Source organism: Lepisma saccharinum, chromosome 7, assembly GCF_977018435.1.
Source record: "Lepisma saccharinum chromosome 7, izLepSacc3.1, whole genome shotgun sequence".
NCBI lineage: Eukaryota > Metazoa > Arthropoda > Insecta > Zygentoma > Lepismatidae > Lepisma > Lepisma saccharinum.
Genome location: NC_139235.1, coordinates 69,891,043 through 69,915,731, shown reverse-complemented (window position 1 = coordinate 69,915,731; position 24,689 = coordinate 69,891,043). Strand labels below are relative to the sequence as shown.

General features: G+C 37.4%; 1 protein-coding gene across 1 annotated transcript in view; it reads left to right on the top strand.

Annotated features, from left to right (window-relative positions):
- Positions 1 to 24,689, top strand: part of ClC-b (chloride channel protein 7) — a 70,549-nt gene that overhangs the window by 19,211 nt on the left and 26,649 nt on the right. Inside the window, exons 7-12 of the mRNA XM_083125407.1 lie at positions 516 to 807; positions 2,609 to 2,747; positions 3,763 to 3,856; positions 10,927 to 11,096; positions 21,160 to 21,339; positions 23,425 to 23,637. Of these exons, the coding sequence (XP_082981533.1) occupies positions 516 to 807; positions 2,609 to 2,747; positions 3,763 to 3,856; positions 10,927 to 11,096; positions 21,160 to 21,339; positions 23,425 to 23,637 (1,088 nt within the window). The remainder of the gene's footprint in view (positions 1 to 515; positions 808 to 2,608; positions 2,748 to 3,762; positions 3,857 to 10,926; positions 11,097 to 21,159; positions 21,340 to 23,424; positions 23,638 to 24,689) is intronic.

The following is a 24,689-nucleotide window of genomic DNA, read 5'->3' as shown; positions in this document are numbered from 1 at the left end:
ACTGATATTATATTTTTATTAACCACAAATATGTGCCTATAAATAAGCAAATACAAAACAGAAAACAAATAATATTGCCTTTGGAGTGCAGTAAGAAGAGGAACTAATTAAACATTGTCCCCCTTTCTCTTTCTGCCATTCTGATATCATCAGTGATAATATAAGGTGAATGAGATGAAAACACTTCTTACAATAGTATTGTGTAGTTAAGTTTCTTAAATCAGTGTTGCTCTTTTTGTTGTTGTCTTATTAATTTCTGCTTAATGTCTCGTTAATAACAGCTGCTTTCATGAAGATGTGTTAATGAACTCTGTGGTGCTTTGACTTCAAATCAACTAAAACAGCAACAAGGAAATTCAAAACTTTACCAACACATTACTTTAACTGTGTTTACTATCCCTAACCATGAATACTTGCAATGGGCACCGTATTTTCATGAGTTTGCTATTTTTAAGTTCTTATTCGGCTATTTCCCCCTTACACATTTCTTACATCATTTGTACTTTTAATTACAGGTGGTGTGCTCTTCAGTTTAGAAGAAGGGACCAGTTTTTGGAACCAAAGTTTAACTTGGAGAATATTCTTTGCTTCCATGATCTCAACGTTCACCCTGAACATCATTCTGAGCACCTACCATGGGAGGCCAGGAGAGTTGACGTATGCTGGTCTTCTGAATTTTGGGAAGTTTGAGAACATAACGTATGACTTCCTGGAACTGCCGTTGTTTCTCTTGATGGGCATCATGGGAGGAATTCTCGGAGCGTTATTCAACCATATCAATTACAAACTGACTGTTTTCAGAATGAGGTAAGCACCACAAGTGGCAATTTTCAAGAAATGGTTTCCTATTATAGATGAAGCATTTCTTTGTAACCAGCTTCTGCTTAACATCAATTTTTGCATTGCTGATATCTAAATGAACAAGTGACTAAATTAAATAAACCATCTGCACAACATAGGTAAGGTAGTCAAGTTCCCCGTACATATAGCACCGTGCCATGAAAGCACATTTAGGGGATGTGAGCCCCACACATTCTCGATCTCTGCCAGTTTGGAGGTGATTTGACCAGCACCGCATTCCGACCACTTTTACCCCCCTACCCCAAGTTTACACCCCAGTTACTTATTGATTTGAGGCTGGATGAGCCCCAGAGCTGTTTTATGTGGGGACAAGGCCAGAAAAGTTGTAACCTTAGATCACACCCTGGGAATCGATTCCAGGTTGGTAGACTACTGTGGCTCTTACCTGCACTCCATAGTCTCCTCAAAACACCTCTTTGAATCACCACGAGGGCCTCCCTGATGGTGCAGTGGTAGTGTTGTCGCCTTGTAATCAAGGGGTCCCATGTTCGATACCCGGTAGAGGCACAAGTGGTTCGGATCCCACTTTAAACTGTAGATCCAGTCCCGATTAGCCTTACTGTGCATAAAGTGGACTTAAAACACCAAATCAATCAATGAACCACAACGAAAACTGGTGGAAGCAACACATATGATGATGGCTTGAGATGCTGCTAATTGCCAGGTGCTGGTTCCTTGGCGTTCTTGAAGTGCATTGGTACTGGTGGCTTCAGATCATCCAGTGTGTCTCAAACTGATAAGACTGACACATCATCTGATTATGACCATTAGCCATTCCACTGTACTATGTTTTTATATATATATATATATATATATATATATATATAAAATAAACAAGTGTTTGGAGTCCTGCTGCTTCTATATATCAGCATCCAACATAAATCTGTGCTTTTCCAACTCGCTCAAAAAAATAAAATTGTAAGGTTAAAGATCAGGGAAATAGGGAGGCTGTTTAAAACTGTTTCACTTGAACTTGGATAGTATTAAATACACATAAGCAAAATACTAACTTTATTTACAAAACTTACTTTTAATGGTTCTATTAATTTCGATGGCTTCTGCCACCACCCACTAGGGATCTTGTTGCTGTACTGCTGAGTGGACAGATAATGTAAGTATTTTGTTTACATGTATTTAATATTCTTCCATATCTTTTATTCCCTAAACATGAATAGGATAGTATGTTCTATAATGACTTTAGCCATCAAAAATCAGCAAACCATTGCAATTCATATTCCAAATTAATTCATCACACAACTGTGCATCAACTGCAGACCTAACAGATGACAACATCCTTCAGACAGATGTTAAGGTCAGGTGGTAAAACTGTTCAGCCATAAAGAAGCTGGCTCACTTTATATGGCTTAGTCTTCCACGCAGGGCTCTGCATAGCCATATGGTTAACTCTCTTGCCATTGGTGCAATTTGATCCGGGTTTGATTCCTGGTGGGAGCTAGACAAAATTGTATTGACCCAGAATCAAGAGGGAAATTCAGGATCTAGTTAAAAAGAAGTAGTGGTCTCAAAATCCAGAAAAACAAGGGCAGTGCAACTCTTATGTCCTGACCACCCATCAGCAACAAAAAGCCACTCAACAAATCTTGACTCTCAAAGGTCTCTTGTGCCACAGAGTTTAGTGGGTTTTATCCTTTTTTTCTCTCTTGTATGTAACCAGATGGCCCTGAGGGTGTGAATTTTCCTCACATACTTGAAAGTGATGCAAGTTTCATGATGTTCTTTATTTTAGGTTTATCCATAAAAAATGGTTAAAAGTTCTGGAAGCACTGATTGTGGCTGCTATAAGTGCTACAGCTGGATTTGCAATGATCTTTCTCCTGGATGACTGCAAACCCTTAGGGCGTGATCCAACCAAGTACCCTGTTCAGGTACTGTCTGTATAAATACCAATAATGTACTGGTTCTTTATATTCATTAGATAATTCATTCATAACAGTGTTTTATAGGGATGGGTCAATTTAAAATTTTGGCCAATACTGATAAACTACTGATATCACCTCAAATGATACATGGAGAACCTGAATAGTTCATTGACTTCTTTATTGTGGTTCCACTAGACTGCAATGCAAAAGAAGTTGTATATTTAGACATTTACTTTTTTTTACAAGTAGGGCATGGAGATTATCCATAAAAATTATAACAAAATGGCAGAATTTTGCACTAAATTATATATTATAGATATATTGAATCGGTAATTTTACCGATAAACCGATAGACCTTTATGCCTATATTGACCAATACCGATACAGTACCGATTATTCTGTACCCTCCCTAGAGTTTTATAAATTGAATTATAAATTTCTGCAGTAGTGGGTGCACCTAAAGGCAGACAAGGTGCAAGTCTGACTCCCAATATTTAAGACTTTGTGTTCCTGAATTGGACAATGAATTTATTAAATTTGTAATTTCATTCAGTTTTTTAACACTTGCAGTTGAACCTCGCCATTAGAAATTCATCAGTGCACACAAGTAGATGTGCCACGAAGTCTTTATGTCATTATCTATTTACAATGTGTTCATTGTTAATACAGTTTCTCTGATGATGTACTGGTAGCAATATTCCTACATTAAGTTTCAACTGTAGCAACATAGAATTGGAATTTCTATCTTCAAATTGATTGCAGGAAACCTAAACATTGGCTCAGAACAGAAAAGCATTGTTAAATATTGCCTGGTTTGGCCTTGAAATGTTATAAAAGTTCCTGGGACCTTGTAATAGTATTTTAATTTGTCTGAGAGGGCAAGATTGGAACTTTGTCTTGATTCTGTATGAGCAAAGAAATTATGTGTGTGTGGTGTTGGAAAATGTTTGTTGAAGTTGAAATATTTATGCTGTGATAACATAGCTTCATTTTACAAGGTAGCGCTCATTCTTTCTTACAGATGTATTGTGGAGATGGGGAATATAATACACTTGGTGCAATATGGTTCCAAACTCCAGAAGCAAGCGTTCGGTCACTATTCCATGACCCACCAGGTATGTTGGGTCGTCATAATATCTATTTTGTTTGATTTATTTATTGATAGAGCCCAATTATAGTGCACTAATTACATAATATTACTACAATAGATTCACTTCAGTGTTCCAGTATAGTATTTTTAAAACTGTATAGACTCATTGCAAAAATATCAATTGTGTTATTTACACTGGAAATCGTGTTGAAAGAGTTGCACGCTCACCACACCGGAGAGGTAGAAAGAACTGCCGTTTTCGCTCTCTGGCAATGAAAGATTTTGTGCTGGGACGTGTTTTGGAAACTAGAACATTGAATGATATGGCTGATAACATGTTGTAATTGTCTATTAAACCGTTAATTACTTTATACAGAAAGAACAGGTCATTTACTTGTTGCCGGAGTGCTAGTTTGCTGAAGTTGTTCTCTGAAAGTAGATTATCATGTAAATCGTATGTTGGATATTCTCCACAGGCTTTGAATTTGAGGTTTCTAAGAAACTTTGACTGAATACGTTCTAGTCTATGAATGAAGCCAATTTGAGTGGGATTCCAGATTACTGACGCATATTCTAGTTTTGACCGTACAAGGGAATAGTAAAGTACTTTCACTTGTTCAATTTTCATGAAGGCGTGGCTTGACCGAATTACAAAACCTAAGTTTCTGAAAGCGTTGTTAGTAACAGTTTCAATCTGCTTATTAAATTTGAGCTTGGAGTCGATGGTCACTTCGAGGTCTTTAATTTCATTTTTGCATGTGATTTGTATATTTTTAATGCAGCATGGGAAAACCAAGGTGCTTTGCATTTTGAGTAAGTGAATACGCTGCATTTTGTTGGATTAAGATCTAACTTGTTATTTTTACACCAAGAAATCACTGTGTCTACCTCTCCCTGTAGTTTCAAACAGTCTTCAGAGGTAGTTATTGCATGGAAAGGCTTAAGATCGCTGAAAAAAGCAACTTTTGAGAAATTTGTTTGCAATTAGGTAAGCGGTCCAAGATTAGACCCTTGTGGAACACCAGAATATGGTGTGAAGGGACGACTTTTGATTTTGCTATATATTACAGTTTGCATTCAATATGCTAAATATGAAGCAAAGACACTTAAAGTATTAAGTGAAATATTGAATGAAGCATTTTTCTGTAGTAATATATCATGGTTAATTTTGTCAAATGCCTTAGTAAAAACTGTACATATTGCATCGACTTGTCCTGTGTTTTCTAGTACATTGCATGCATAAAGGGTGAAGTTAGCTAAGTTTGATGGGGAGAGATAACTGGATTGTCATGTGCTAACATCCTATTAGCAAGACTAGACAATATTGCTATTGGTCTATAATTTTCTAAGCTTGACCTTTGGTGAGACTTGGGTATAGGACAGACTGACGATGTTTTCCATTTTGAAAGAAAAATGTTGGTAACGAGGGAAAAGTTAAAAGTTTGCAGCAAGGAATATTTTAAAATATTGCAACATTCTTTTATAGACGTTCCTATTTGCTATGTGCGATTTACTCACAAGATTAACAATATAAATTACAATTTTACGTACATTTTTGCGAGTATGATAAGTTTTCTTCAATTACGACGTTTTGAGAGATAACTTTTCTCTTCTTCAGGTTTCGGTGTTATAAGCAATTCATAAAGTCATAGCTTCGTCAAAATATTTATTTCATAGTCAACATGATGTGAGCGGGGAAAAAATATTGGAAGATCGATTACACACTTGACAATTTACGTGCTTTAAAGCCATCGTTTACCTAAGTTAAAATCTATTATACAAACTTATTTGTCCTCCTTTATAAATGTTTTAAAAATTGTAAAAACCTTTAAAATTCTAAAAACCATGCACTATTTCACAGTCAAGTTGACTGCAACGAGCTTCCCTTGCAAATGTGGAAGCAATCGAACCGGCTGTCTTTTGTTCATCATTTCCCCTCTCTCCCCTCCTGATTATGTCATATCTAGTTCAAAATCTTCCTCTTTCGAAGCCTCGCGCAAAACTTCTGAGGTGACGTGGAATTCGAGGCTCTTATATTCTTTTTTTTCCCATTTTTTAAACATTCCTGTCCATACTTCATGTATATTCCCATCGTCCCTATTTAATTTGTTCTCTCTTTCTTTAAGAATATATGATCCTTCATACACGTTCCTTCCTCCTAATTTACTCTCCTCCCTTAAAACTCTATGCTCCACGATTACATGGCCTTCTTCAAGAATATGTTCTGACAAACCCGTTTTGGGAGTCTTTATCCACATCACCCCAGACGTTTTGTGCGAGGCTTCGAAAGAGGAAGATTTTGAACTGGATATGACGTAATCAGGAGGGGAGGGAGGGGAAATGATGAACAGAAGACAAATAAGTTTGTATAATAGGATTTAACTTTGGAAAACGATGGCTTTAAAGCATGTAAATTGTCAGTGTGTAATCGATCTTCCTATATTTTTTCCCCATTTACATTTCACCTAACCCTTGATCCTGTTGACTATAGAATAAATATTTTGACGAAGCTATGACTTTATGAATTGCTTATAACACCGAAACCTGAAGAAGAGAAAAGTTATCTCTCGAAACGTCGTAATTGAAGAAAACGTATCATACTAAGCAAAAAAAGTAAAATTGTAATTAATATTGCAACATTCTTTTACTATATATTGTGGTATGTTGTCGGAGCCGGTGGTTGATTTGGATTTCAACTTCTTAATAGCGGCATCTTCTACTTCACTTACACAATATAATGGTAAAAGCAGTTAAAACTTAACTTGGGAATCAGAGTCTGTTGTTCATTTATTAATTTATGCACTCAGTGTGTTGACTCCTTTGCATTTTCTGTCCAAGTGGTTACTGGGAACCTCTTGCATTTCATGCCAGTCATTTGCTGGCTGCTCAGTCAAATCACCTTCTAGCTTCATAATTTTCACATTTCTGTTAGGTAAATCAACTCTTCGGCATGTCATATTCTATTTCTATTCTATTCATAGCTTGTTCAGTATGAGTCACAACTTGTTCATACAGGGTGTCTACTGACCTAGAAAACCTGGAATCTATGTTTGTACCTAGATAGCCTGGAAAAGGCCTGGAATTTAACCATAAACCTGGATTTTTCTCAAAATTACCTTTACACTACATATGTCCACTTCACTTAGGGACTTATGTTTTGTGAGTATGTGGATGGCGAACACGGGGATACCTGAGCAGAGCCTGTCACTGCCTGCTCTTGAATTTTTGGGGGAATGCTGCGATTCAAGGGATTTATTCCTTAATTTTTGAGAAAGTCAGCAAAAGCTTGGTCCTGGGTATGGCCAAGTATGTATGAGTATGAGTAAATTTTGTAAAAATAAAGTAACTGACCATTCCCCATCCAAGATGAATATGCAGTAACATGTAATTATATAAATTAACATATGCTTAGAGTTTAAATTAATAATTTTTAGAACTTTTGTAATAAAAACAAATTGTAAAAGATATACTACAAGGTAACCAAAAAAGTTCTTGCCGTTCTAGAGCAGTGATAAACAAAGAGCAATACAGTGGACGGTACGTATCTTTAGGTTTTTTCGAAGTAATCTCTATCAGAATCCAACACCTTTTGCCAACGTTCCTGCAGCTGCACAATACCCTGGTGATAAAACTCGGCGGGCTTGGATGCAAAGAAGTCTGTGAATGCGTTCCGCAGGTCTCCCTCATTTACGAAGGATCTCCCACGGAGGTGGTTGTTGAGGGAATGAAACAGGTGGTAATCTGTGGGTGCAAGGTTTGGTGAATATGGTGGATGGCACAGTGTCTTCCAGCCAAGTTGCTGAAGGGTCTCCCGTGTCCTGTTTGCCACATGTGGCTTGGCATTGTCGTGCAGGAACAGTGCACCCTTGCGATTCAGGAATGCCGGCTCTTTCTGCCGCAATGCATGGTGCACCCTTTGCAACTGCTGAGAGTAGAGGTCAGCAGTGATGGTCTGACCAGGTGGAAGGTGCTCGTAATGCACCACTTGCCGACAATTCAACCATACAGAGAGCATAACCTTTGTGGGTGCAGAGGTGGTCTTGAGGTGTGAGGAACAGGGTCACGTGGCGACAACCAATGTCTGGTGCGCTTGGGAGTGTCATAGAGGACCCAATTTTCGTCACCAGTGATCAAGCGATCAAATATTGGTGTGTTCAGGTGCCAAGTGAGCAAGGACAAACAGGCTGTCACTCGTTGTTCCTTGTTGGCTGCCGACAATGTGTGGGGTACCCACTTGCTTAACTTGTATGACTTTCCTATCCCATGCAGGTGCAGTCTGACTGTTTCAGCAGAAATATGGAACCTTTCTGCAAGTTCATCACACGTTAGACCACTGTCCTCCTCGATGGCTGCTTTCAGAGCCTCGTCATCCAACATATGTGGTCGTCCACTGCAAGGTTCATCCAAAAGGCTCACATCTCCCGAATTGAATTTCTGGAACCAATGCCTGGCAGTGCGTTCGTTCTGGCATTATCCCCAAATGCCTGGCAAATGCGGCGACTTGATGTGGCAGCTGACAGGCCCACTTTAAAGTCATACAACAAATGCACGCGAAGAAGCTGCCTCGATACCTCCATTTCTCTTCGACATTGGACGAGCTATGACTGCTGTGTGTGCGCAACGTGCCTGTATTACTGACAGTCGATGGTCAGACTAACTCCTGATCGCTTGGCAGGCACGTGCATCATTCTGTTTCCTCTCTGTGAGCGCACGACAACTTTTTTGGTTACCTTGTACTACCAATGAATATGAATTACACGGCAGTTAAAGGTGAGAACTCAGCTTGCTTTTGTTAGTTACTGCAAATTTTTCTCAACTGGCCTTCTGGTAGGGGTTATTAACAATAACAAATTGTTTTAAAAAATATAGACCTGGAAAATAATATAAATAGACCTGGACAAACCTGGAATTTAAAAACAGACATTTAGTAGACCCCCTGTCATAGCTTGTTCAGTATGAATTAGCTGCCCAGTTTGAAGGTAGATAGTAGGGATGGCCTAATCTGGATAAGATATTATCCAGCTTGGATAATTTTCTATCTGGATTTCAAATATCCAGATATTGGGTAAATATATTATTATCCAGATTATCTGGATTTCAAATAGCCCATATCTGGATATCTGAATGTGTGCATTATCTGGACAGTTTTATTGGTTATTCATTTTATGGTCTATCCACGTATTCTATTATTTATCATGTTCATATTTCACTGCACAATTTTTTTTACAAATATTTCATCAAATGTGTGCTATTCAGTTATTTGGATTATCCAGATATTCAGATATTTGGATTATCCATTGTATCCGAAATTGATATTGGATAATTTGAAATTTTGTGGCCATTCCTAGTAGATAGCGCTAGCCATGTATACAGTAGTGTAAAGTTTTAAAGTGTTTGTGCATCAGATGTTGTATGTAATGTTTGGTTTTAAATGTATTGATGAGAAATGCATCTTTTGATTGATTTGTTTATAGATTTAATGTGTTTTCTGCTACTTTGGCTAATCGTGAGAATGAGAAATGTCTCTTCATCAATGTATGTGGTGAATGGACTTTCCACACAATGTTGAGCAAATGGAATGTGGGAGGACTAGAAAATAATAATATCGAAAGAATTATAAAATCACATGGAACTTCAAAACACACATTGGAGGAAATATATATATCTTTCCTTCAGTAAATTATCACTTTACAACTCTAATCTTAATATTGGTGATATGTAAAATTTGTCAAAATATTTGATGAATTCTATTTTAACCTTTAGCGGATGAGCAGGCGTGCACTCTTCAAACTTGCCGCAAAGTACAAAAAAAAATTGTGGCTCAAGAACTAATTGTCATAGTGAGATGATTTTTTTTGTAATGACAGGGCTTTTATACATCATACCTTCCAATAATGAAAGTTAAAGGAGGAAGAAGAAGAAAATCAAAATTTCACCCAAAAATTCATGTTTGTCATGCCCCTGCGGCCACCACAATAGACCAAAGTACATCAGCAAAAAGTAGTGATATAAGAGTAATTTTATAAATTGTATCCCATAATACTCATGAAGAAAATCTAAATTTTCAAACTGCTTTTGTTTATAATAGTAAAAATAAATATATTGTTTTGTGATTTGAGTATGCCATTCCTTCATGTATATACAAATGAACAAATATTGTGTAGTTTTGAAAAAAAAATGATGCCTTAATTGCTACAACGTGGAGGCGGTAATATAGGTAGATACTCGTACTTTCTGATGGTAAACATGGCCACCACTTGTCTGCTAGAGGTTAAAGCTTTAACAGTGTTTTTGATTAGGGTGCAGATTTTTGCCTATTTGCCTTTTTTATTCCTTTGTAGTAAAACATAGGCTTTAATGTTTTAAGTTCGTTTCATGGTGTTTCTAATCTAAAAATGCATTTTTCTAGTGCCTATGAATGCCTATTTTGCCTAATATGCCTATTCTGCAATCTTTGCACATTTCAGCTTTTTTATGCACCCTTGGTTGTCCCTGCATTGAGAAAGATAAGTCTTTGTTTATGTTGAACTGACTGAAATTGGATTTTTGCCAGATTTGAGGGTTTGAAATTTTAAATGTCCCTTAAGCAGGGTAAGCAAACTGGATAACTGGTTGGTGACTTATACCTGGACAAAATGACGCCAACGCACCCCTTCTTTTTTCCATCTGAAAGCTTGTGTGAGTCAGTCAGTACAATAAAGGTTCCACATGCAATTCCTGAGCTGGACAAGGGTGTGTCTTGTTATGTCCTTTCATCAATTTCATTTCATCGTCCTCCGTCCTCGTTGTCACGATTAGGCAAAAATGACAGAAAAGCAATGTAAAATAAGAAACCTATAAAATAAAGGTTCCCAAAAGAGTGGCAGTTTCTAAAGACTGAGTTTATAGCCAACTTTAGTGCATTTTTTATTTTAGGATGCCTTTTTAAGTGCCTTTTTCAGTGCGATTTTCATAACTTTTGGTGCCTATTTGCCTGCCTATTGAAGAGGGTTTTAGTGCCTATAAATCTGCACCCTAGTTATGATATTTGACTTCCGTAGCATGAAACTTTGATTGTTTGCATGTATTTATTGATTGATTTCCTTGTGAATGTAGGATCTCACAACCCAGTGTCCGTAGGCATCTTCTTCGCCATTTATTTTCTTCTGGCCTGCTGGACGTATGGCTTGAGTGTTTCCAGTGGGTTGTTCATTCCTTCTTTGCTGACCGGGGCAGCTTGGGGAAGATTGGTTGGAATGGGGATGGAAGCCTTGTTTCCAGATGCAGTAAGTATTTGCTGTGCTGTGTGTCATAGACTGTAGTGTCTTGGTTCGGTTAAGAATAAAATGGACCCATTTCAGGGAGCACAATGAGTGCAGCGCACGATCTATTTACTAAAACATACCGTATTTGCTGGCATATTATATGCATTCCATTTTTGTACACATTTTTAATGAAAAAGCTTTATCACTGAATATTTCAAATATAAAATCCTATGTAGGTTTAGTTTCAACAAGTAACTTATATAATGTAACTAGGAAAGAATACATTTTAATCTTCTTTGTCAAAACCCAGACATTATACAGCTAGGAAGAAATCATCTAACTTGGAACAGAGAAAATTTCCAAAAGTGAAGGTAATCAAAAACTGAGTATCTGCATATAAGAGACACCCTGTTTTTCAGGAAAAAGAGGATCTTACATCCTGGCAAATACGGTACGTCATCTTATATGCTGCTGCACTGAACAAGACAAAATTTGATTCATATCTTTTACCTGCATGGAATGTTAATGTTTCGCACCTATGATAAATCAATCAGTCATAGGTCAGACAGAAATACTAGAGTGGATGCCAGTAAAAATCTTGACATTCAAGGTCATTTCAATGTCATGTTGTGACCCAAAGAGGTCAAATCACAAAGTCATCCAAACATAGTCATGTGATATTTCAAATGAAAGGTGTGAAGAAGACAAACAGTCTGGTACTATTTTTAGGTCAGAATATCGATCTCAGATGTATTACATATAGGTCAAACTCCATTCCAATATTTCTGCCAGACCCGTGGCCAATTGGTTTAGCATTGGTGCTTGCTATTAACATTCTATGGATTGAAAGTTTTTTAAAGCGTACTCAGAAAAAAATAACTTGTGTTTCATGTAGTCTGGGCCGTATGCTATGTACGATCCTGGAGATAATTGTACATATATTAAAAAGAACAAGTAACGATATGTCAATACTGAACTTTGATATGAAAGTTCGGATTTTATTATGCTATTGTAACAGTGGCGTGGCGTGACTTTTTCAAAAGTATTACTGGCCATCAGTACAACATTTATTCTGGTAGACGTTACCCCTCCCCCCCAAAAAACATGCTTTCGATCTAGATTGTTGTTAATTTCATTTTTTTTTTTTTGTAATCCACTCAGTAATTTAGGTACAAACACTCGTAGCAAAAACTGCCACTCATGAGACAGTTACCACAAAAATCCAATGAATAGTGGTAGAGCCTTTTCAATTATTCAGTTATTTCTTTGTAAATGAGATAGAATGGGGAAGAAGAAGAACCACACATTTCTCAGGTCAGTTTGACATATGTGCGGCAAGCAGACAACATAATTATGCTCCTCCAGCATGTGGAAGGGAACTCCAGCTGTCCGTACTACTGTTGCCAACTTAATTTTTTGGAGCAAGGTTTGTCAAAATCACGAATCGCACCAAGGAACTATATTTTTGTTTAGTACCTAACCGTCTCAGTTGTAGTTCAATCCAGCCTTGGTTCTACAGTCTACCTCTAGTTGCTTCACAGAAATGGTATTCCTATTTTAGGCTGGATTTAGCTCTTCTCTGCCAATTCGATGTGACAACACTGGCTGATCCGGTAGGTCTGAAGGGCAACAGGGCCCCTTAACAGGCATATGAATAACCCCATAGTACACTATGCTCCAAAGCCCTTCCCCGCTCTTTCCTTGCATTGGCACCCTCTTCTCCCATGTTGCCTCTTCAGGGTAGCGGAACAGCCTCCCTCTTCGCTTCTGTCAGCTGCAGAAAAAATGTCCTGCAATATCTACTCGACGGCAACGCTATTGGTTAACGTATTTAACAATGGTGTTATTTTATTGAAACAACTTTTTAATTCTTCACATTTTGCTGTTAGAGTGCAACACACATATCTTTGCCATTGTGCAAATACCAATTTTCGTTTCGTCTCCCTCTCTCTTAGCATCACGTGTTCTACCCTGCTCGCCAACCTTCACCATTGTTGCCATATTATCATTCAATTCCTGAACACACTCGCGCAAACATCATTGAAAACAATTGAATAGCGCTCCAGCTCGCGGTTCACACCGTTCGGCAGGGACGGTAATGTGGCAATATAGCATGGCGTAGTGGTTGCTTCTTTTATGCAGTGCATATTCATTGGCTAGCTAGTGACTAGTGTTGCCAAATGTAAATATGAAGCACTATTTCTGTTACGGAAGGAGAAAGGCAAAATGACGGTGAGTTTTGTTGGATTGTAAACATCATATTTTTATTTTAAGTATTTGACTGGTTTGACATTGTGTGTGTGTATTGTGTGTGTGTAAGTGAAAGTGCATGTGTTTGGTTACTGAACGTTAAATTCCATAATGCCTCCAGTACTATTGTTCATATTTCATCACTTTAGAATTGCTCAAAAGAAATAAATTATGTGGATGCATGAGCATTTCAACCCTCGTCTCCGGCACCAGCACGTGTTCTTGTAGGAATTGTATGATGGAAGCTGTTATTTTTGCTGCTTATGCGGTGCATGTTTTTGTGTGTGTGTGTGTGTGCGTGTGTGTGTGTTAAAATTGGCATGTTTGATGGGTGACAAGTTCATAACAAAAGAAAAAAACCGCACGGCAATTGCCACGTCTGGTGGCAATATATGTACTTCTTATTCTTGTTGCAGAAGCCAGCATCGTTTGTAAATGTACAACAAAGGTAGCCGACTGTCGGCCATCACAGAGGCAATAATACTGCTTAAGGAGGAGTGTTTGTGGTCCAATTGTCGCTGTTTAACATGTTTGCAAGTTGTCAGGCTGGTTGATTCAGTTTATTTTACTTAACTTTTTCTGTCCCTTTGGCTAATCGCAAGGATGATAAATGGTGGTAAGATAACTTGAATGATGGGACAATCACAAATATATAGACACACAAGCCGCACATAAGATTATACTGGCTGTGAGTCCAGATGCCAAAGCCTCGCTAATCTCCAAAAACAATTCAGGATGCATTAATAGATAGAGCATGTCTAATTCTCTTCTTAAATATAGCATAAGTTTTCATCTTAACTGGCCCTTTGGAAGGGGTGTTCATTAAATTAAATAAAACTTCTGGAACAATTTCAAATTACGGTAATTGCCGAATATTTGTTTGCCATTGCAGGGCGTAATGCAAATGTTGAGAGAGTACTTTCATTACCATCAGCACAACAGACTCATGAGAGAAATTATTTTTTCATAAAGTCTGTAAAATGTTTGGTACTGGTACCTATAATTTCAGAGAGTTCGACTGTCCACTCTAACATAAATATATTTTGACTAAACCTGAAATTTTGAGAAAAATTGACTCCTCTGAGAAGTATGTTGTAAGAGTTGCATTGTTTATTATAATTGCAAGTTTTGAAATTTTGCATTTAAATATTCATAGAAAAATATTTTTTAGAACTGAAAAGTGTCATTTTTCAGTTACTTTCTAACGTGTTCTATAGAAATATTTATTATTTATTGAGAATGTTTTGTGTCCTACATTTTGACTTAATGTCCTACATTTTGGGACAGCATGTCCTCCATTTCCCTTATAGCGATCTGGTAACCCTAGTTATAATGCATGGCGTTTAAAACTCAACGTTAGATAGAGCTGACTTCTCTAATTTCCTTGTTCTACGAACAGCTGTGCCTCGGCGCACTGTAGCGATTTTTCTATTGAACAGATTAGCAACACTGGTTCTCCCATTCTACTGCGCCGATCGCGGCAGAAATATCTGGGTTTGACTATACCTGCGGTAACACCGGTTACATGCATGCCACACCTCTGTATTGTAAGTGAACAGCTGTAATTCCCAAAACTTGAAAGATGCTAATAAACAACTTTATTCGACACACATACACTCAAGGTTTTTTTTTTTTTTTTTTTTTTTTAAATGATGGAAATATATCTTTGAATTAGCAACCACTGTTGGTCTATAGACAAATAAAACTACAAAATTCAACAAAGAAACCAAAGCGTTCAGAAAATATTGAACTATACTTCACAGTTTTTTTTCCTTCAAAAATTTGAGTTCTTGTTTTAAGTCCACTTTATGCACAGATAGGGTAATCGAGACTGGACCTTCTGTTTAAACTGGAATACGAATCACTTTGTGCCTCCACCGAGTATCAAACTTTGGACCCCTTGATTGCAACGGGCATCGAAACTAATATATTGTTTATCCAGCTGTTTCCATAAAATTCTATTTTATTTTATGTCATTTATCTACCTCATGGTCTAATCAAGATGATGAGGATGAACAATGAACAGGACAAACACAAAGATACATACATGCCTTGACCAGGGTTCGAAGCTGGAGCCCTGATTGATGCTGCCCACTCTGCCAGGCATTACATTCAAGAGAACTGTTCGCAAGACAATATTACCTACCCTTAAACATGCATGAAAGGTTTTAACATTCTATGAGGTTGAGGTGATGATAATCTTCCTGCAACCACCCACTGCCCACACACTGCAATAGGGAGAAAGACATGCATAGTCCCCAATACGCATGTGAAAGGATAGAGAGACCAATGCCCTCTTGAAGTGGCAGGAGCCGAGTACACTACCCAATGCACTGCACGGAAGGAAGATTTTAATCTCGTGCATAGTCAGTTACCATTAACCAACGCCCTTCTCTGAAAGCCTTTTTTTTTCAATTGTAATCCTCGAAGCAGCATAGGCACTATGACTTCATTTTTAGTTGCTTTGGTTTGCCGAGTTCCCTTTGATTTTCTAGGACTCCGTTGGAAAACCTCCACTTGTGCTTCTGGTTTTTCCACTATGCAGGCACCCTGTGTTCTGAAACTGTGTGCATCACCGGCGAATGGAATATGTCATTGGACAACGACAACTTGCTGATTATAATGAAACCAAAGCACAAAAAACATCTTATCAGAGCCATGACCCACCTCCTAGCGACCAAATGCATAACTACAGGACACTGTATATTATGAAAGGAAACTTTGAGAGTGTCTCCATCAATTGGTGTGGTTATAAATGCCGAATGTTTCATGACCTGCTCACAAAAAAAAAATATAGAAATTCTGATAATCATTTTGAATAACCCTCTCAAATTGGAACTAGGCCTACTTCTGAGATCGATATTCTGTCCTAAAATAGTACCAAACTGTTTGTCTCGTCCATACCTTTCTTTTGAGGCATTACATGACTATGTTTGGATAACTTTGTGATTTTACCTTTTTGGGTCACAATATGACCTTGAAGGTAAAAGTTTGTGTCATCCACCCTAGTATTTCTGTCTGACGTATGACTGATTGATTTAGCATGGGTGCCTATCATTGCTTTTCAAGATATTAGTTTATTGTCATGTGAGAACAAGAGGCCCATAACTCCAATTTTCAAATTTACATGAGAGCGGAAATAATGTATTCTTAGGAATATGTCTGGCTCTTAAAAAGAAAATTTGAGATACTATGACAATATGCTAGAGGTGAGGATAACCTTTACACCCTGGCATCATGAAAGTCCCTAATACCAAATCACTACTTCCCAAAATGCCTACTTAAAAAAATGCATGTTCCGAATGGCTTTCGCGTATCATCCTCGTTGCGATGAAAGCGCTGGTTGGAGAGATTAATTACCAACTGAAATATCACCTGTTGCAATACTGTGATTGTAAAAGATGTTTACTACGATAATAAATCCAATTTTGATTACAAATGAATTTATCTTTATTAATTATACTTTTATTCCTCTTGAATGTGAAAATAGCAAGACACCAATTCACTGGTATTATTGTCCTGCAATACTAGTTCACACATTTTGCATCAACCTCGTATAATTGAGACAACATTTCAGACTGTCAGTTCACCCATATTTTCACATAACATGCTTCACAAATATGCTTCTGGTGGGTGGATATAGATAAATTGTTCAATTATGTCTGATGTTCATGCAAAAAGTTTCAATCGTTCTGTCTTAATAAACAAAATGTGAGTATGGAATATATAAATTTTCCCTTTTGTTCCTGAATTAATTTGCAACCATGTTAAACATGCAGCACTATGGTAATTTATTTGACTGAAACACATCCAGAATTTCCCCTCCTGTAAGGAAATAACAAAGATGAATTCAGCAATACCAATAGAAAAAATCTTAGGCAAACCTTGTACACGCACATGGGTGAAATGCAACTCTCAATACTATGAACATGTTTATTATGATAAATTCCTACAAAATTGCCATTATTATGCAGCATGAACCATATTATTCTTTATAAATGCAGAAAACAAACTCTGATTGATCCGGCTAAAACAACCAATACTAAAGTTCAAGAAAACTAAATTGATTATTTTCATCTAAGAGAACGTTTTTCATTGACATCACTGCCTCATGAACCTGTTGCATTACAAAACAACATGAACGTTAAATTGCAATGATCATGGGTTGCATAAACAAATATCAGGTTAGTGCTTTGTAACACGATTGTGTAACGAAGCTTGCTTCTTTAAACAGCGAATATACTGAAATTATTTCAGCTTTGAGTATATACACAACTCAAGATTCACTTCCCTTTATTTCTTCCCTCGACTTCACCAGCTGTGATAATTTCGATATGAGGGCATGTGACCTTGACCTCTATAGGAACGCAAGATTTATTCAATCCTATACAACTGAACTGGGATACAAACAGTGTACATCCTGAATTATGTACTTTCCAAAGTACGCAGAATACTTTAAACCCAAGTTACGTTTTTGTTGTAAAGAAGGTTAAACTTTTTCTGTAATGGTATTGCCCGCCAACGCGAACAAGTCACGTAGGTAAGTGAGATGACCATCCACTTTTCTTCGCTTCACACGCTAGCATGCTATTTTTGTTAGTAGTGAACAAAGTAGATCTACTCAATGTCAACGTTTTAATGAGCTCGTAAAACACCAAAAGCAAAATTCCAACTTACCTCAATGTCGCGGGTGGGGAAGTTCAGGACAATGAAAATCCATACCTTTATGTCCCAGATTCCTTGCCGTCCTGATGTCATACCATCACTTACGTGTACTTGACAATATTCTCCATTACTTCTTAGTATGAAGTCCATCTGCCATGAACGTCCAGGCATCTCACAAAACCAAATCACAAAGGTTTTCTCCCTCCATGCGTTAACTAAACATCCACCTACTTCGGCATCTTTTTGCGGGAACCTCGTTCTCCTTTCCAACTCCTCTTTTGTACAACATTTTTGTCCGTTGCCATACTGGCAGACCACTGTTTGTTTCTAACCTAATAACAAGCTTGTTGAGTGTGTTGAGGATACCTTGAACATAAGTATCTATTAAAAATTATTACATAATGTATATAAGTGTAATATGATGTATACTAAAACACATCATCGTTGTGTGCAGTTTGGGGAACCTGGCAACATCTACAGTTGCCCGAAATATCCCAGAGCACATGCCAACCCAAAACTTTTCTGCATAAATTTTGCAAAACCTAAGAATTATTCAAATTTAGACCGAAACATGTAACAATGCAGTTTAACTAACAGTGAAACCCATTTTAATATTTAAATAACAGTCCACGTAAGACACAACTTGATTATTCTCAGTTTTACATGTAAAAATAAAGGTCAATGCCATCTATTGGCATTTTCCCATAATAACACAAGCGGGGATGTCTGCAATTTGCATCTGCGCCCCACCTATCATGAATTCTCTCAACTTAGATGTTTATATTGTCTGGACATGAAATTTTTATATCATGCTTACTGCATGAGAGTAATTACGTCAAAATAGTCGAGCATTATGACAATACCTGTCATAATACGTGGTTCCAACTTACTGCTAAGGATGGATTAAAAGTCAATATATGTCGATATAGCTCTTCAGAGGAGATTATTTAAACAAAACTGAAAACTGTTTTTTGGACTTTCTCTCGTTTTTATAAGGCATTATGTGGAGTAGTACTTGATTTTGAAGTTATGTGCTGAAACCTCTCCCCTGTCTGAGAATTAGAATTTCTAGTTGGTTCATCTCTATACCCTGTCCCTGCTATCTCTGGAGCTAGTGAAAGAAAAGTAGTGCTGAGAGACTGCTCTACCAATGAACACGTGAGAGGGAATGGGATTGTGTGTAGAGGTGGATAGGGAAAGCAACTGCAGTTACAAGCGTGTACTGCTTTACTCTGCCCACTTGATTCCCCCCCCTTCTCTGCCCTCCCTTCTCTGCTGCTATGCATGGCCTTACTCCACAGATTCCGGGGACAGAGTATAAATTCTTGTTAATAAACTTCCTCTGTACCTTTTCCTTCAAAATAATAATAATAATAAGATCAGGTCTTTTTATATCACCTTACTCCAATCAGTGCTGGTATAGCGGTAACTTAGTCTGCAGGCCCCAATGGCAGAGTGGTTAACACATTGTGCTACGATGCCAGAGGTCCCGGGTTCGAATCCTGGCCTGGGCATGGATGTTTGTGAGTGTCCATTCATCAGTTTCATCATGTCATCATCACTCATCCCCATCTTTGCAAATTAACCAAGAGTGCACAAAATTGAAGTAAAATAAAGCAAATCAATCAGTCAATCAAATGGTAACGTAGTCTCTGAGTTTGATACCTGATTGAGGAACTTTCCACTTCAAAATGTAGGCCCAGTCCATATTACCCTATATGAACATTAAAAGAACAAACTTTTCCAAATCAGTTCTATATTTTTTTTACTATTATAGGACACTATGAGAAATTTCACTGAAAAATGCAGGCTCGACCAGGACACGAACCCGGGTATTTGACTTACCATGCCATTTATCTACCAACTGAGCTATGAGCCAGCCTTGGATTCGCCTGATTTTTCGTTGTCACTGTTTTACCTGCGTAAAATTTTATCTGCCAGAGCTACTGCAATGGGGTGTGTTGCCTTTGAAACACTGATGACGTTGACAGTGGCCTAGTTTCTTCAGCTTAGTGAAAAATACAGCTTGGTAAATCAATGGCACAGTGTGCCAGAGATGCAGGTTCAAATCCTGCATTTTTCACTAAAATTCATACATAGTATGTGTGCCAAATCGTAAGGCATATTTTAGTGTTTCTGGATGAAACAACAACCAATATAGTGTTATAAGAATGTATTTTCCAAATGTAATCTATTAGCAGTTCTTGTGAACTTTACATGAACTTTTCCATAGTGGAACCACAAGCAAAAGAACCTGCACAGATGTGCAACTCCTGTGTATCGTACTCCCATGTGGAGGGAAGGGGCAGAGTGGAGCATGCTTCCTTATGCCTGGAGTTGAATGGATGAAGGGGAAGGTGCACGAAGGATTTTGGCTGAAGGTTCTTTTGTTTGTGTTTGCTCTATCAGGCTGGCAACTCACGAGGAATTATACGTGAATTCTGAGTGAATTTTACCCTTATACATGAAAAATTGCAACTATCATTAATCCAAATGCCATTGAATTTATACATATTTATAAATGCTCTGAGGCAAGTTTTTCACAGTTTGGCTTTCATTTTTATTGAAGGAAAATAAAACTGACTTCTCTCAATCCAATTACTTAAAATCCTTTGCAGAACAATCTATCTGACAGATAGAAGATCATTGCAAGATATCTTGCAGTTGATTAGTTAAATTTGAATTGAAATTCTTATACAATTAAGAATTTTTCGTAGATTTGTATATCTCATAATATTTGTGACTTGTGTTTGTTCATGTAATTCAAGCCTGAGTATGTGAAATAAAATAAATATTTAAAGTATATGTACCCTTTCATTGAATTGAATTAGAATTTTTGGATAGATTGGAATCACACAGGCCCTTTATATTGTTAATATATATGTGTGTGTGTGTGTGGGTGGTGAGAGGCAGTAATACATAATACATCTGGTTGTAGCCTTATATTTGTGAAGAGTTCATCTTCAAAACCGGGATTTATACTTAAATTTGATCATTGTCCTGGAGTGGCCATCCTGTCTATACATCTAGTTGAAAACCTACTTCCATTTACAATCTGGTCAATTTCTACCATCAAATTAATTCTATTTGAGCAGATAAAATCAATGTCTAATTACTTGTACATGTGTGTTCTTTGGAGCTAAATATTGAAACATATTTGTTGTTACAGGAATGGGTTGATCCAGGGAAGTACGCATTGATTGGTGCTGCAGCACAATTGGGTGGTGTCGTCCGCATGACGATCAGCCTTACAGTTATTCTAATTGAAGCCACTGGTAACATCACATTTGGTCTTCCGCTCATGATAGCATTGATTATGGCCAAGTGGATGGGAGACTTGTTCAATGAGGTAATTTTGTCATATAGACGAGAAACATTGTGATTTATAACAAAAACAAACATTTTGGTTCCATGATGTGTCAAATAATGTGTTGTTGCTTGATTGTGATGCCATATTTAAAAATTAACTTAACACATTTAATCCCAGGGTATTTAAATAGGCAATAACTCAGAAACCCGGGCATTTTATGTGATTTTCAACAATGTCAAACAATTTATTTTTTGGTCTTACTATACATGTGTTAAACATCAAAATAAAGGCAATTTCTTTGCCTACACAATAAAAAAGAAACAATTAGAATCTGTGTATTCTTGCATGTGCTAGAGATGTTCAACAGAGTCCTTGTTTTTCATATAATGAAAAAGTCAGTAGTTTTGGGTTCCAAAACTAGGGGGAGCAAAAGCAATTTACTTTTCTTTGGTACATAATGTATAGCATAGAACGAGGACAAAGTGGCAAAAAGTGGTTGCAACTGCCCCCCCTCACCCCCTATAATTGCCGCCACTAACTCTTAGTATGAAACACAGGCGGTGTGCAAGTAAATAACTCATTACAAGTAAATAAATAAGTGTTCCGTTTCTTTTGATATTTGAAGTAAACTCATTGGTCAAGTGCATGACTGCCCATAGGAGTTTTCCTGGGGGGTCTTCAAGATTCTCAGCACAAGCACGGGATTCAATGTGTTAATCTGCTACATGTTATACCATGTATGACATGGGGTGTAAGGGATGGTCCTTTCCAAAGACATCCAAATGTCCCTTCCACATAGTAGACCCTGGACTGCATTTTGCAGACTAACGAGGCTCTGGTGTCTGGAATCAGCCAGCATAATCCTCTGTGGGGCTCATGTTGTGTTCATATGTTTGTCATTGTCCCTTCGTCTATCTCATCTTATCACCATTCATCCTCATCTTAACAATTAGCCAAAAGTGCAGAAAAGCAAAGTAAAATAAGGCCAGCCAAAAAGAAACAGAACTTTTTCCAAAATTGTTTCACTTAAGTTATTCAGCTCAATCAAATTTATCCCCTTTAAATTAGTCTATTTCAATGTTAATACATCTCTGTCAGCATTTCTTCTACTGTTGGAATGCATTCTGGTATGTATTTTGTGTTTTTGTATTTGTGTCACGTTTCTGCCACTTTTGATTAATCACAACAATGAGAATGAGTAGTGATTAGATAAAATTAACGAAGGGACACTTGCAAAGAACACTCATGGCCAGGTTGATACTCAGATTCTGAGAGATTGAAAGTCAACCACAGAACATTCTCGACCACAGGTGCAGTGTTGGTCCTGTACCAATTTATTTTGTAATCATCTGGAAATGGCATCCTTTCAGGGTGGATTTCATCCTTGGAAACTGAAAAAAGACTGAAAGTTCCAAATGTGAACAGTTGTGTGCTTCAGACCTAAGAAAATCAATGGAAGCATGGAATACTCTTCACTTGAATGCTTGCAGACTGAAAATATGCAGTGTCACAAATATCAGTAGAATGACATGCTATAATGAAAGTTGGGTTATTTCCGGATGGACCTCGTATATATATGAGTAAATCACACTTTCACTGTATTTTTGTCAGTTTCTCATGAATTTTCTTGCAGATATATGTAGATCGTCATGCATGCAGATAGATTTCTGAATTGCTACTTTGTTACAAGCTTGTTTCACTTTTGTAATTTCAATATTCCTTGCACTATTATTTGCTTTCCAATGAGGGCATGGTGCTGATAACCTCCCTTCCCAAGACATCATAGACTGAGTGTGTTGCTTATCACATCACCTTCGCTATGGCCGAGTTTGAGAATGCATGGAGTCTTACCTCCATGCATCCTATCTGCCTTTGTGGTATGTACATAAAGAAGAAAGTTCTACATTAAAAAAAATAATAATAAAGTTTTCCCAGGTGTATGAAATATGGTGTCGGTGTAACTGCAGTGTATTGTAGAAGTGTCAATGCATGCAGAAATTCTAAGCTTTCCAATTCCTTCCACCACATTTTATTTGCAGTTTGGTTTCAATTCATTGTAGTTATTAAATCGTAAAATAAAATGTTAATTTTATGTTCATTACAAAGATTTCTTTACCGTTGCAGGGTATCTATGATATGCACATCCAGTTGTCTGGTGTTCCACTCTTACCATGGCAAGCTCCTCCGCTCTCCAATACAATCTATGCAAGCCATGTCATGAGCCACCCTGTAGTCACGTTCAGAACCGTGGAAGAAGTTGGGCTGATAGTTGATGTTCTTAAGTCCGAAATCCACAATGGCTTCCCTGTGGTTGATCCATGGACAGCTTCAACTGAGGTGAATGTTCTCTTTGTACAGTTATCAGCAAGCGTTCGACCTGTTTTAGATGGAAGCATTTTCTTTGGCATTTTTACTGCAATTCTGGTACACTTGAAATACTACCTTATAAGGAGAAAAAAATATTTTAATTATATTCCTGTAGTTTACGGTTATTCCAAGCATAAGAAAATAGTTTTTCGTTGTGACGTTTCACAACGTAAACTACAGGAATATAATTCTACAATGCAAGCAATGCATACATACAAGAAAAATATTTTAATGCCATAACATAGCTCACACTGATGGAATTGATTAATTTTTTCTTAACATGTTCTGTAGCACAACCAATCAGAATTGAGCTCTGCATACAGTTTGCATTGTAACAACAAAACACTTCAAATTTTTAAAGTCCGTAATTATTCAACCATATTGCATATCGAATGGGCATTCTGAAAATTATAGCAATATGTACATACACTATATTCACATATATATATACTGATTTACGGACAGAATTTTGTGATATACATTTACCATCAATTACATCTTTTCTTGTAAAGAAATGTTGTCATTCTTCACCCTATTCTCTCCTGTAATAATTAAGAATACAGAAACACTAATAAACTTCTAGTTTATTTACTGTTTGCAAAAGTAAACTGTGTGATGCTTTTCATGCCCTTTTCACAAGGATTTATGGAAATAAGTAAAAAACGAAATGCGAACTTAATCTATTAACATAAAATAAAAGTTAAGTTCTCCCCTGTGAATTGCACCATGCCAGGAAGGCATATAGGGGGGTGGAGTTAGGCCTCCACACTTTCTTGATCATGGCCGAAGGTAGGGGGTGATGTGTTCAGCACCATGCCCCTGGCTGCCTTTACCCCCCAGAGCTTCCTCCAGGTACCCACTTTATATGATGCTGGGTGGGTGCTGGAGCCGCTTAAACAGGTGGAAAAAATCCCAGGGATCCAGGTCACTGACATGGTAGTCGGACACCCTAATGACTGAGCTACCATGGTACGTAATCTATTAACATACAAGTATGTTACTTGTTGCACTACATTAATTCA